The sequence below is a fragment of the Melospiza georgiana genome, chromosome 13, assembly GCF_028018845.1.
Source record: "Melospiza georgiana isolate bMelGeo1 chromosome 13, bMelGeo1.pri, whole genome shotgun sequence".
In the NCBI taxonomy this organism is placed as follows: domain Eukaryota; kingdom Metazoa; phylum Chordata; class Aves; order Passeriformes; family Passerellidae; genus Melospiza; species Melospiza georgiana.
In genome coordinates this window covers 10,791,739-10,805,251 of record NC_080442.1, presented here as the reverse complement: position 1 = coordinate 10,805,251, position 13,513 = coordinate 10,791,739, and the positions used below count along the sequence as shown (strand labels likewise).

Genomic DNA, 13,513 nt, shown 5'->3' with positions numbered 1-13,513 from the left:
AGGTTCTCCAGATAAAAATACTGTTTTGCATAGAGCTGATTAGTTTAAAAACTTCTTTTAGTTGCATCTTACATATTTCTCTGCTATGGATTAGGGTTAGTTTTCCTTTTCTGATAAGGTTGGCATTCAAAAGTCTTACATTCTGAGCTTTTACCTGTCTGTGTCTGTCTTGCTGGTGGAATTAAGACCAATACTGATTGTTTTCCAGAAGCTTGCAAGCTGCAAACAAGTTTGAAGTGCTGGAGAAACAAAAATGACATCAGTAGAGCAATGCCTTTTTCTTTCTTCTGTATTAATGGTCACTCCATCCTCTCTTCTGTAGCACAGTCTGGTCTGGTTGTGTGCTTTCACTTTGGTATCCTTCTGTTAGTTCCTGAAAGGCAGCTTAGAACAACCTACTGTATTTAGCCAGCAGAAAAACAAGAATTTCCAAGTAAGTGCATCTGTGTGCTCAACATCCATGTTGTTTTGAGGGGTGCAAGAAGGGTGTCATGGAAAACAACCCTGGCCCTTGTGCACATGGAGCAGATGCACCTTCCTTCATGGCTTAGGGCTGTAACTGTCCTTTCTAGGAGTCACTTCCTGAAAGACCACAACAGCTGATTAGGGTGCACATGCTCTAGTTTATTGATGAAACAGGAGTTGGCTAATGCTGCTGGTGAATTCTAGGTGCTGCCCTACCTAGTGTTCCTTTTCAAGACTAACAGGGTGTCAGTAGCCTTGGGAGATGTAGAAGAGGAGGTAAGCTGTGTCAGCCTGCACTGCAGAGTCTGGGATCTTGGTGACCTGGGCATCATCAAAGCTGTACCAGTGCTGGGTGATTGAGTGCTTGCAGAAGGCCGTGTAGTGGCCATAATCCAGATCTCCAGCATGGTTCTGTAACAAACAACACAGTCTGTTAAAACCAGACTCCTGTTCTGTCTCCTTACAGGCAAAGCTAGGAACTGGCAATGGTTTCATGTATGCACTTGGAAAATATGGCACTGAGGGTTCTAGCCCCTTTTGGCCTAGGGCAGGGAATGTTAATTCAAATAAATTCTTTCAACCAGAGTTAATGGATGATGATCATGCTTATTTATTTTGCAGTTATATTTGCAATCCAACTATTAGCCCTAATACAGGACACTATAAGAGGACCCCATTGTTGTGAGCTGTGGCCTTATTTAAAACCAGGATTCATGCTGGATCAGCCTGCAAGTTTACTCTAAAGAGGCATTATGTGCCAGGAGAGCATTCTTTTAAAACTGGGATGTTGGGGAAGAAGGAGAAATAATGTCTCTGTCCTTCAGTTACGTACTGTTACTGGATTATGTCCATGGCTGGTAGAAAAAAGCGTACAACAAAACATACATTAAATTATAAATCATTATACATTCAGTCCAAACCAACACAGGCTTCATCTGCTCCATGAGCCGGGGCATTCCCAATAAAAGCAGGAAGGGCAGAGCTTACCACTACAGCACACAAGCTGTACTCTGTATTGTTGTTACACGATGTGGAGATGTAGGGAGAGAGATCCAGATCGCTGAACGGATAGCAGACAGTGGTTGAGAGTTTCCTTCTGTTCTTGTCCTGCCAGGCAAACCTGAAATGAATTTTTGGACAATTTTAAATGACCCTCAGCTTCTGTTTGTGTTGTGGTCATTGCTTAACTGACTTTCCTAGGAGGAGGGAAAACCAACAACTGACTGCCCAGCATTTGAAAGAAAGATCTCTGGTAATGTTGTGTATTGCAGTAAACTGACAGAAAATGCACCAAACCCTCATGACATGTCCAGCAAGAAAAGCAAAGCTCTTGCTTCCTGATCCTTCAGTCAAAGCCTGAAGTCATATCTGTGCATCACTCTTTCTGTGTCCTAAACATTTTGGACTGGACTGCAGTGCCAGTGTCAGCTCTTCTCTCATGCCAGACTTCATCCCTCTTCCCTCTGTAACGTTGAGTACATCACTGCACTTTTAAACATTCACAGTGTGGCCAAGAGCTGCAGCTGGGGACCACATGTCCTTTGAGAATATTGAGAAAAGCAGATGCTGAATGGACAATAAAAAGAACTTTAGATAACATAGTTCTGGGAAGTCAAATCATCCCAGAGTAGTTTTCTTTATAGGTGGAAAGTTGTTAAGAAAAAAAATTCTTTAGAATAAATTCAGCATCTGGCTATGTGTGGCTAGTGAAATCTGCTAACCCAGGTGCTCCTTTGCTGAGGCACCACTCTGTTTAGGCCTGGTTTAGTAAAGGGATAAACAAAACCAGAGTGTCTCAACTGCAGCAGCAGCAAGGAAACCACTGTCAGTCCTGCTTTTGGAACCCAAGCCACAGGAACTGATTGACAGGGATCATTCAGGGACTGGATGAGCCACTGCACTGGGCTGTAGCAGTCACTGCCTGGTGCAGTTCTCTTCCCTCTGGAGAGGGGAACCCAAGTATAGGGAGAAATTTGGTGGCCTGCAGGACACAGGCAGAGCACCGTACATGAAATTCAGGAATGCAACTTGCATGTTTGACAGCTGTATTTGTGTAAATGCCCTTTTAGCTTTCAGGTATCCAAAGTACTAAAGCCACTTATTTGCAGTGATTTGTTTCCATTCAGGCAAACACAAGTGACTGTCCTTCATGACTCACATTGCCCAGGAGCTGGCCATGTCCTACCTTACTTAGACTATACCTCTTTAGATGAAAAATGATGATCTGTGGTGCCTTGGTTATGGAGGCTGTTACTGTTGCATCTTGGTTGCTTCCACACCAGTGGCAGTAGATTTGGTTGTTCCGAGTCAGTGTGTCTGGCTGAAAAAAGCATTCCAGGCAGTCCTGTCAAAGGAAAAAAATCCAATCATCACTTGATTGAACACATCTCCCTCCACCCATAGAGGTGCTAAGCAATATAAAAGATGAATTTGCTCCCCCTAACTGAAGTGTGATGCAGCAAGGCTGACATTACAAATTCACAAGACAAAGCAGCCAGCATTCACTTCGATTCTCTCCACCAAGGCAGAAATACTTGGATGATTGGAATAAAACCTTCACGGGTGCTATTGAATAATCTTAATATCCTTCATCCCCTGGCAACTCTTGAGCATTGCTCTTGTAACCTTACCAGCCTCCATGGTTCCGAGACCAGTAAAGACATCCCACTTGTCTAGGGACAGATCCAAGACACTCTGTAAGTGCCCAGGAGACCAAAGTAACTAAAGCAAGCCCTGCATTTTTCCAATAAAAGTTATTAGTCTAAGCCTCTACTCCCAGCTGAAGCAGAAAGCAGCAGGAAGGTGCTGGCTGTTGTACCTGCAGAGAGCACACTCTGGTGGAGGGGATGGGCAGGGAGAGGACGGTGAAGCTCTCGGGTTTGTCACTGAGGGCTCTGCATGTCAGACACCTGATGGCATAACTGAGCTGTCCCTCAAATAAGTGTGTTATAATAGATGTGCCACTGCTACTCCTTGTGCTTGCTCCTGCAGCAGAGCTCCATCTTTCTTGGCTTGGCTATACAGAAGGAAAAAGATTGACAAAATGTAGATAAGCAATTGTTTTGTTAAATGCCTTCAACTGGGTTTTAGTAGGTGCTGCCCACTCCCTGGTTTGATCAGTTGTTAGTCTTGCCACAGAACATGGCTCTAAAATGCTGTTACTTTACTTGATGGTTCATACATATAGACTAAGATTGATTCATTTTCTGAGAGAAAAGTAACAAAAATACAACAATTCAGACATTTGATAGCCTTAATTGCTTGAAAAGCTTTTTATCAGTGGCTCTGGAGGGGAGAAAGTCATGGGTGCATGGCAGACGTGAAGTTTTCAGGCAGATGAGGAAGTGGAAGAACAATAACTGTGGAAGGAGAAAGGAGAGGCAGAGGTTAGGACGGTGAAGCTACACCAGCATTGTCATTTAGATGGGGCTGCAATTTGATGGAGCATTAGACAAGAAGCAAATTAATAATTATGTGTCCATGGGTCTGAAATAAAGGTAGAAAAGGAAAGTTATTAGTGGCCCCATCACAGAGTTCAGAAGAGGATGATAGGCAATTATTACATGGAATGCCAAGTCATGAAATGCAGAGGAAACAGCTGTAGTTCCCAAAACAGCACAGCTGGGCTCTCACCTGCTTGAAAGCCTCATGGAGGTCATCCAGCACACAGATGAGGAACTCCTGTGCATCGTGCTGAGTCTTGCTGCTAAAAGCTGGGTGCCGCTTCCCAAAGACAGAGTGAAAAGCCTCAGGAGAAACAAAGTCAAACTCTCCAAGCCACATGTCAGACACCAAACAGCCAAAAGCAGTCGCAGACTCTCCGATCTCCCTTGGAAAAAAGGGGAGAGTTTCAGGTGATGGATGGAAAAAAGAGTGCCTGCCTTCAAATGGGAGCACAATACAGAAACTGAGAAAACAGATGCTGGTACAGTACAGCTTTGGCAGCTGTCACTTGGCTTGAGGGACTCTGCAGATCCCAGAAAGTGGTAGGAATCATGGTCAAGACAACAGTAACAGGTATTACCATCAATATGGGAAGAAAAGTATCATGCTGAAGGACCAGCAAGGAAAAGGGCTGGGCTCTCAAAGGAGAAGGAAACCAGCTGGAGGTCAATCTGACTGGAACTGCCTGGGGGAAGCTGGCAGGTGCCTTGGACATTCTCATGGCAACACATATCCTTTGGCAGTAAAATAGTGCCAAGCAGAGAGCCCTCAGTACTGAGAGCAAACCGACTCACTGGTGCAGGGCTGTGTTCCACTTCCCTGAGAGGAAATACTGCACGAGCGGGGTGAGGCTGCAGAGGCACTGCAGCACTGCGTTCATGTAGCACGTGTTCTCCAGGTTCTGCAGCCCTGTGAGCCCTGGGTGCAGGCTGCTCATGTCCTCCAGCTGTTCCCTGGGGGAGTACTTCCATTTCCATGCCATCCTTCCACCTACTGTGAGGAAAATCCACACCAGTGGGAATCTAAAATGCTACGGTTTCTTCTTTAAAAATTACATTCACATTTATTTTCACCAGGTTTATAGTGGCAAAGACTCTTCATCTTCCCCACTAAGCTCTTTCCAGTATGGTAAGAGACATCATTATGAAGTGTTATTTAAACACCTGAGATTTTAAGAGTTATTCCTAAAATTCTGTTCGCTCTTTTACTCCATTCACAATTACTCAAAAACTACCACCACCACTTGTGAATAGCCATTTTTAGGGCAAAATGCTTAATAGTGCATATTACATTATATTTCATTTCCTTGGGTACAGTACTCACCTGTTTTCTAAAACCATATGTTGCAGTCCAGATGCTACTAGAAGCAGGTTGTTCTTCAGATTTTTGCTATAAAATATTACTTAATTCATGGTAGGAAAATTTTAGTATGTTTGTTTTCTGGCTGCATATGTCTGTCCTGGACCAAAGCGTCCCCATCCCCAGTCAGCTGAACACAGACTCTACACCACCCACACGTGCTCACCAATGTTGCTGTTCTTGTTTAGAGGCTGATGTTGTATTCTGAGGCAGGGCAGAGAACTCTAAACCCGCAGCAATCTCCGTAGAAAAAACACGAGCAGTGCCCTGTGTTCAGTCCCGTGTTCCATCCTGTCACCCCAGCATCTCCTGCCCCAGCCCCTTGTGATGTCACCTGGTAACACTGGCCAGGGAACACACCTGGCCAGACCTGCCTCTGTGTCCTCCTGTGCCAGCCAGAACAGAAAACTTTGGGAAGAGAGCTCCATTCCACTGGGCAGGGAACTTTGGCCCAACACCTTTATCCATGTTTGCTCACTTGGATTAGGATTTATTATTGCCATGCTCTGCTGGAAGGGCAGTGATGACCGAGAGTGTTGATCATAAAGGGATGGAACTACCTCAAAACATCATAATGAATTAGCTTCTTGGTGTTATGAGGATTTTCCTGAGGGAAGAAAAAAAAATATGGCAGATGGCTTTTAATTAGCTATGTTAATGCAGTTCATCTCTAAATTCCACATGCTGCTGAAGAGCAGCAGTTTTTCCCTCTTTAACAGACAACCTGGAATGTAACAAGTACCCACAGAAGAGGCCCATGAAGTGTTGTAAAACACCTCCTAATCATCTTGTAAAACTTCAAGGGATGTCTCCAGCACTCCTGGGACAGCTGTCACTGCTATTGACCCCTCAAAATCTGGTTCAGTTTTGTAAATGGAACTGGATATGTTTATTCCCACATTTTGTGCAATCTGAATCAAGACTTTGACTTACTATTTTGATGTAACACAATCCACAAATCCACATGGGTGCCACCAACTGCAAGCTCTGCGGCTGAGAATTAACTTACTTTACCTAAAGTAAATTATTGCAAGGAAAAGTGTTAATCAAGAAATATTAAATCATCAGAACTTTTTTCAGAGGCCTTGTTACATATTGAAAAGTCCTATTTTCTTCCCAACTGGTCTTTTAGGAACATTTAATATGAACTGATACTACCAAATCTACAGCCGTAGTCTTTTTCCCTTCTTCAAATTCCTACACTGTTAAGAGTTACAGCATTAAGTGAAATGCAACCACAATAATTTAACATGTAGGAAATCACTGTCAGGCATAAAAACCAAACCCCTCCTTTTTCCAAACCACAAGGCTGCTGAGCAGCAGCTAAAAAACCAGTTCCCCAGGAGCTGGTTGTATATATTTTGCCACAGTGAATTTAGGATTGGTTTTCTCTGAAATGTTTCACCACCTAAATACTGCAAGAAAGCAGTCAACAAATGACTTTTAATTAATCCACCAAAGTCTAAATTATGTAGCTTATTAATTTCTCTATAGGATAAATATCCTTTTAAATACCCTCCTAGTTGGAAATTCACTAAAGCATTTCAGATTTTGACTAAAAAATAATCAGAGAGGGTTTGAATTACATCCCTCTATTTAAAAGCTAGGTTCTAAGAAGATATGCCAATACTTTTGTTCTTGAATAGTTATCAGAAGTTCCAGTTCCATCACTTTCCTCCTTTTTGGTAAAGAAAATTTATAAGCTAAAGGATCACAACACTTCCCTATTTATAGAACATTTTTAGACTGATGAGCTTTCAGCATCAGCAGAGGAGCCATACTTGATGTTCTCAGACAAATTGAATTCCATGGAATAGTTTTCATATTCCTACTGCCCAACATCAGCAGGATGTGGCACTGTCGAAACAGTCAGGCTTCGTTTTCAAACCAACTTGTTTTTGTCCTTTGCCACCACACTTTTCCAATTCCTTCCCTAAAGGGTACTTGACATTTATGATTTTTTTCCCAGCAAGTATGAGGCAGATCACTTCTGGAAGTTACACATTTCTCCCCTCTCAGTCAGTTTAGACAAACACTTCTCACGTAATTCAAGCTGTAAATCACACAGAGTAAGCTACAGCTCATGCCAGGCAGATGTACAGAAATGTGAACAGTGGTAACCACTCCAAATCTTACAGGCATTTCCCAACCACATTTGTCCCTTTTGGTCTTGAAAAAGCTTCAGGCCTGAGTCACTGCAAGACTGAGCAGAAGGAGCACTCCCCATGATCACTCACACCCATCACAAGGTGGTCACATCTGTTTATTTTGCTAAGAAATGAGTCACAAGCAGAACTACTGAGAGCAGTAACACAGCTACAAAATAACTGTGCGTAGTTAAGTGTTTGTCAAGAAACAAAGTTTCCCAGCTTTTACTTGCAATTTTCTCAATATGTTTTTCTTCTTTCATACACTGAAATTCAGTCACATTTTCAAAACACCAGAGACTCCTCTAGAAATCTCTATCAATTTGCAGAGCCAGTCACGCTTACAGACTCAGTGCTGTTACTTTAGAAAGGTGCAAGTACATTTGGAGTATCTGCCCATTCCCTCCCAGCAACAGGAGCTGATGCAGTCAGAAGAATTAAACATTGTGAAGAGCTATTTTTGACTCATTTACTCATGAATCCCCTCACATGTGTTTGGCAGCTATGACAGTTTTCACTTTTTTACCTCCCTAGTTTCTGGTGTTGGCCCAAGTTGTGATACCTCAAAGGCTAACAGCTACTTTGATCCAGCGTGGCAAATTCTATTTTTCTGCATAAAGAGTTAAATTCACCAAAGTAACCCTTCAGACTGAGACGGAGAGCAGAAGTCTGTAAACAAGAATAAATTTATTTTAGATTCTTTAAAGATTTAATGATATACAAAATGTATACAGTATTATATCCTTATAACATTTTACCTTTCCCCATCAAACATAAAACACCATTTAAACAACTATTGTGTTCGTGCCTTAGGTCTGTATCTATAAGATACACTACTGAATAAAAAATTTATAGAGCTATATACTGCCCTTTTAATTAAAAATTACAAATTAGTACCTATGTAACAAAAAAAAAATCGCAGCATGAAACTTCAGTTGGACAAAAGGTTCTTTTCTTGCTGAATGCTCAACAATATTTGGGACAGTTAAATTACATTTTATTGGCATGAAGGTGCATTGCAATCTCCCGTACTTTACACAATGCTAATCCAACCCTAGTCTCTCTTAAGTAAGTACCACAAATAACATAACATTAAAGATGTTTTCTACACAATTTTAAATACATTTACAAGTTATGTGTACATTCGGCTTTGATACACTGGTTTTAGGAGATCTTTGGAAGGCAGAACTTCTGAAGCAGTCACTACATACGTACAAGGGAAAGCACTTCCAACTTGTGTTCTTACAAGGCAACTTATTTGGACCAGCACAAACTAATTCTTCTATTAAATATGATTATACCAGTCTATCATGGCTTTGTTACTATTTGACAGTGACTTGATAAAATTGAAATGTGTAAAACAAGAAATTTCATTATGCACAATTCAGGCTCTATTTCACAAAACGAAAGCAACCAAGCCCAGTTGTACAGTCATGAAGCTGAAAGAATCCTGATTCAGGAGACTCTCTCTCTCTTTTGGAACAGATCACGTTCCTACCTTCAACTTCAGTCTATTGGCATCCTATATACACCTCATTTGGCCCTGTCCTCTTCAAAAGGTCAGATTAAAAGACACCTGGTGAGAAAATATTAGTGGAACGCTTCCAAAAACACTCTAAGAATACTCTGGCTTTACAGAGGTAGGTGCTTTCTCCTGGTTTTGCTCATTGACAGTAAGACAAATGCCAAAAAGACAAATGCTTTACCTTAAAACATCAACTACCAAAATCCTTTTGGTGGAAGGCATATTTCCCACCACAGGACTATAGGAAGAAAATCTTCCACTAAACCAAAATAAAATACAAAATAAAACTTTCTGCTTAAAAAGCCCCTTTAAAAACACATCTTAAATACTTGTCATTATTCCACCCTTAGAAGGATCAGCTGCCAAGCTGCTCTGTAGATGGTTATCACAAGGTAAAATCCTTAGATTATGGACCAGCCAAAATTCCACTTATGAGACAGTAATCCTTGTTTTGACAAGTCTTTCTTTTCATTATAGTGAGGGAAAGGTAAGTGACAACTTGGTGAGGTTCCAGGAAGTTTGAGTGAAGCCACTGAGTTGGTCACATCATCAGAGCATCAGACGGATGGAATTGGCCGGATCAGAATCTTTGGTGCAGCTTCCAGGCTGAATTGTCAGTTCAGGGGCATCGTCCTGAGGAAATATGATCTTGTCAGGTGTGTAGTCATTCCTCTTCAGATCTGTACAAACAGAACAAAGTCATAATGATTACTATTTCTTGAGCTAGTAGAATCAATGGGGCATAAATGTCTAGCAAAGAATTGGATATGCAAATGCACTTTTGAAGAGGAATTCGAGGATATGCACTATCAAAAAAGGGGATTTTTTAATCATAGGTGCAATCAGAAGCCTAAAGTCAAATTACATAATTGCTGTTTATGACTTGTTAAACTTTCGCAGCATGCCTTGACTGTTTCATGATGTATCACACATCATCTCATGACATCAGTGTCTCAGAAGGAGGGTCCTGCAGCTCTTACCAGGAAGTTTCAGTTTCCTGCAGCAGGAATTACAGTGGTGCTTTGCTCTGAAGTTTTTTATTGCATCCTCTCCCAGATTGGCTGGCCCAAACACCATATCATATGACCTTGGAGACAAAGTGCACATAAACATCACTTGGCATGTGTTCTCTTTCCAGGGAAAGTTTTATGTAATACTTTCAGTCTTTCTTAACCCTTACCTTTTTTCCCCAGCTTTTATCACAGAGGGATCTGTCAAATTTTCACCAACACCTTCAGACAGCACATGAAGAGAAAGTTAAATCTGATACACTTCTGATTACATAAATATATTAATATTAAAAAGCCTTGGAATCCTTAGCTATGACTTCTCAGCTTTTCCAAGAATAAAACCAGAAAAAACCCACAACAAACACAACCCAAACTAAACATGATTCTCTACCCTTAGAAAATTGCTCCTAAGCAAGCACTTTGTACTTCTCAGATTTCTTCTATCAATTTTTTGCATTTCCTAGCTTGAGTTTTCACCCATGAGCAAAATCTTCTATACAGTTCTCACTGCCAGAATATCTGGCACAGAATTCAGGATAAAACCAGCTTCCCACATTGGCACTACACAAATGTGCCAAAAATTAGCATTTTTTATGGCACATTTCATTAGGAAAACGTATATATTTATAGTTTCTGTGTTGCTGTAAGATGTAATACTATATTAGAACTAAAAAGCTGGAGCACAGGTCCTGTGAGGAGCAGCTGAGGGAGCTGGGGATGTTTATCCTGGGGAAGAAGAGACTCAGGGGAGACCCCATTACTGTCTAGAACTACCTGAAAGGACACTGTAGCCAGGAGGACAAGAAAATGGCCTGAAGTTGCACTAGGGGGAGGTTTAGGTTGGATATGAGGTAAAATATATTCACTGAAAAGGCTGCCAAGCCCTGGAACAGCTGCCCAGGTAGTGGTGCAGTCACCACCCCTGCAGGGATTTGAAAGCTGTTTGGGGTGGCCCCAGGGCACAGGGAGTGTGCTGGAGTTGGCAGTGCTGGGTAAAGTTGTAATCAATGCTCTTAGAGGTCCTTTCCAATCTTTATCATAATATGATTAAATAAGGAAATCATAGATCCTAACTAACTAGAAGAAGCAGCACTAAATAATCCTTGTTGTTTATTACAAATATACAAATTCTTTAAAAAATGCTGTCAAAAGAAAAACCCATAGACCTTGGCCCCAGTGCAAGTTTCAAAGTCAAGGCCTTACCTTGCAGATCTAATACCAACAGTTCTCCTCTTGTATACTCATAAGTCCAGTGGCTGAAAGCCAGCATAACCTCCTCCAGCATGTTAGTTGGGATTATTTCATCCCCATTATTGTTATTGTATTTTCTAAACTCTCCAGTCATGCACTCTTCAACTGCAAACCACTGGCCAGCAGAGTGGCAATATAACAGGAAAACTTCCAAGAACCTGGAAAAAATACACTTAATTAATATAGTTCCAAAATAGGGATCTAGCATTACTATTAGGTTTTTATTTGATCTACTAACAATTTAAATACTTTTAAACTATTACACAAAGCCATTTAGATTATTCCACTAGATTAAAATCAGTGCAGAAAATATGAGGGGAAAATACTGCCAAGGACAGTTCTGCTTGCCACATTCACAGCAATATTCCAGGATATGTCTACATATCAGTATCTTAATATGTGATGCATCTGTTAACATCCTGTAGGCATTGCCCTGAGCCAAAAGCATGCAATGTAATGGCAGCTTAAATACACTCACCTTGGAGAGTATGGGATGGATTTGGGCTTCATCTGGTTGAATGCAAAGGTGAGCTTCTGTGCTGCTCTCTGCTGCTGAATTTCCTGTGAGTCAAACCCACACCTCATTAGCTGCTTAACAGAACAGGGACCAGCAGTGGGAACAGTGTCTATTCCCCCAAGGCAGAGTAACAGATTACTTGCTTTTAAAATTATATCTGTATTTTAAGAATTTGAGCTCTTTGATTAAATAAGCCATCCTGGAGCAGAGTTTTTAACCCTTTTGCTCATACAGAACCCCAGACTAACTTTTTTTCTTATTCTAATAAGTATATACTAGTTTACAGGTGAGAAAATAATTCCTGTTTAACATACAATGCCTGTCCATCTTTAATAGTTGACAAAGACAGAACTTACTCTCAAGCACAAGTGCAACACAGTGTCCTCCTTATAAATGCTTGACCAAGTGTTCACAACTTCAGGAAGAAAAGACTTGATGATGTAAAGATGTCCTGATTTCAGGATATCATATTCTGACCACGTGCACACAACTTTGAGAGCTCGGCGTAAACCTCCTCCCATCTCCTCTTTACTTAAGAATTCAATTTTAGCACAGAGCCCCAGCTGTGACCAGGAGGACATGCTGTTGTTCAGGATGCTGGGAGAACTCTCTTCAAGGCGATACACAGTGACTGGTTCACCTGCAGACAGCACAAAAGCCATCACTGAGCTGAACTTGCCAAGTCTGAAATTAAAAGCACTGAAAACACACCACTTCTCACAACAAGCTGCAGTGTTAAGTCAGTACAAACATCCTGAATTAACAAAAAATTGACCCCTCTGCAGCTTTTTTCACAGAGCTGCAAAATTTGTCCTCCTATTTAGACCTATTAAGGACGCTGTTCAAACAGCACTAAGAACACTGAATAAATGTTTAAAGTTCAAACAAGTGAAGACAACTTAAAGGAATCCTTCCAGAAGAGTTTGTTATAAAACTGTTAGTACAATATTCCCATCACTGTAACACCATTTCTGAGGACAACTATAATTAAATCTACATTTCATAATCAAGTGAGTTGCCCTAGAAAAGGTGTCATACTCACATATATTTCTGAGTGCTCTAAGACAGACTTCTTTTAGTTCATTAAGACTTCAGTTTCACACTTGCTGTGACAAACTGTGAACTTTGCCTTGATCCTTCTATATCAGATCCTTCTTGATCCTTCTATATTATATATATATAATATATATCCTTGATCCTTCTATATTAGAAGGATCCAACCAAATTAGAATCCATATAAGGTTTGCTTTTCTTCCCCAAAAGACCACAGTGAACCAGCAAGAAGAAATACAATTCTTACCTCTTGGAGGCACAGGAGTGAATGGAATGCTCTGTGATAATCTCATCAGGTTATTTCTTTCTACAGCTAGAGGAAAATTACAGCATTTGTTGAAGTTTAAGGATCTTACAAATGTCAATAAAAATACAAGCATTAGTTTGTAAGAGGGACTGACCTGAGTAATAGTAATTGATATCCATGATAGGCTTGAAAGGAGAAGCAATGCCTGAAAAGATATTAAGGTGAAAAAAAGAAGAAAAAAAGAGCTACTAATTTATGTACTAAAATACCACACTACAGTTTGAAAAGGATCTGCTGTGAAGATAATTAAATATTGCACTTAAGTCTCTGGTACCTCAGGGGGAAAAAAAATTGTGCTTTATGCTTGGCTATTTAAAAAAATTTTTAAATTTTTAAAAATCACAGTATTGTGTGTCCCATAAATTCCAAATTACCATCAATTAAATATATTCCCATACAAGACCCAAGCAGTTGGCTATACATAAAAATCTCTCA

At 40.7% G+C, this 13,513-nt stretch overlaps 2 protein-coding genes across 2 annotated transcripts in view; both read right to left on the bottom strand.

Annotated features, from left to right (window-relative positions):
* Positions 1 to 12: 12 nt before the first annotated feature.
* Positions 13 to 4,891, bottom strand: USP50 (ubiquitin specific peptidase 50). Its single transcript, XM_058033634.1, has 6 exons — positions 4,704 to 4,891; positions 4,085 to 4,294; positions 3,284 to 3,476; positions 2,667 to 2,809; positions 1,453 to 1,585; positions 13 to 876 (listed from the first exon to the last, which is right to left on the bottom strand). Exons 1-6 carry the CDS (start codon positions 4,889 to 4,891, stop codon positions 712 to 714), a joined length of 1,032 nt encoding a protein of 343 aa, XP_057889617.1. The 3' UTR covers positions 13 to 711.
* Positions 4,892 to 7,557: 2,666 nt separating this feature from the next.
* The window catches only part of TRPM7 (transient receptor potential cation channel subfamily M member 7), a 51,624-nt gene continuing 45,668 nt past the window's right edge, over positions 7,558 to 13,513 (bottom strand). The window contains exons 33-40 of the mRNA XM_058033137.1: positions 13,173 to 13,223; positions 13,019 to 13,084; positions 12,075 to 12,358; positions 11,680 to 11,762; positions 11,154 to 11,359; positions 10,121 to 10,172; positions 9,921 to 10,027; positions 7,558 to 9,620 (exon numbers count right to left, since the gene is read on the bottom strand). Of these exons, the coding sequence (XP_057889120.1) occupies positions 9,490 to 9,620; positions 9,921 to 10,027; positions 10,121 to 10,172; positions 11,154 to 11,359; positions 11,680 to 11,762; positions 12,075 to 12,358; positions 13,019 to 13,084; positions 13,173 to 13,223 (980 nt within the window). The 3' untranslated portion in view covers positions 7,558 to 9,489. The remainder of the gene's footprint in view (positions 9,621 to 9,920; positions 10,028 to 10,120; positions 10,173 to 11,153; positions 11,360 to 11,679; positions 11,763 to 12,074; positions 12,359 to 13,018; positions 13,085 to 13,172; positions 13,224 to 13,513) is intronic.

Coding starts and splice junctions, on each gene's coding strand:
- USP50 (XM_058033634.1), bottom strand. CDS start 4,891: ATGGCATGGAAATGGAAGTACTCCCCCAGGGAACAGCTGGAGGACATG. Junction 2,810..3,283: donor CCAGAGTGTGCTCTCTGCAG/GTACAACAGCCA, acceptor TTCCTTTGACAG/GACTGCCTGGAATGCTTTTT. Junction 877..1,452: donor ACAGCTTGTGTGCTGTAGTG/GTAAGCTCTGCC, acceptor TGTTTGTTACAG/AACCATGCTGGAGATCTGGA.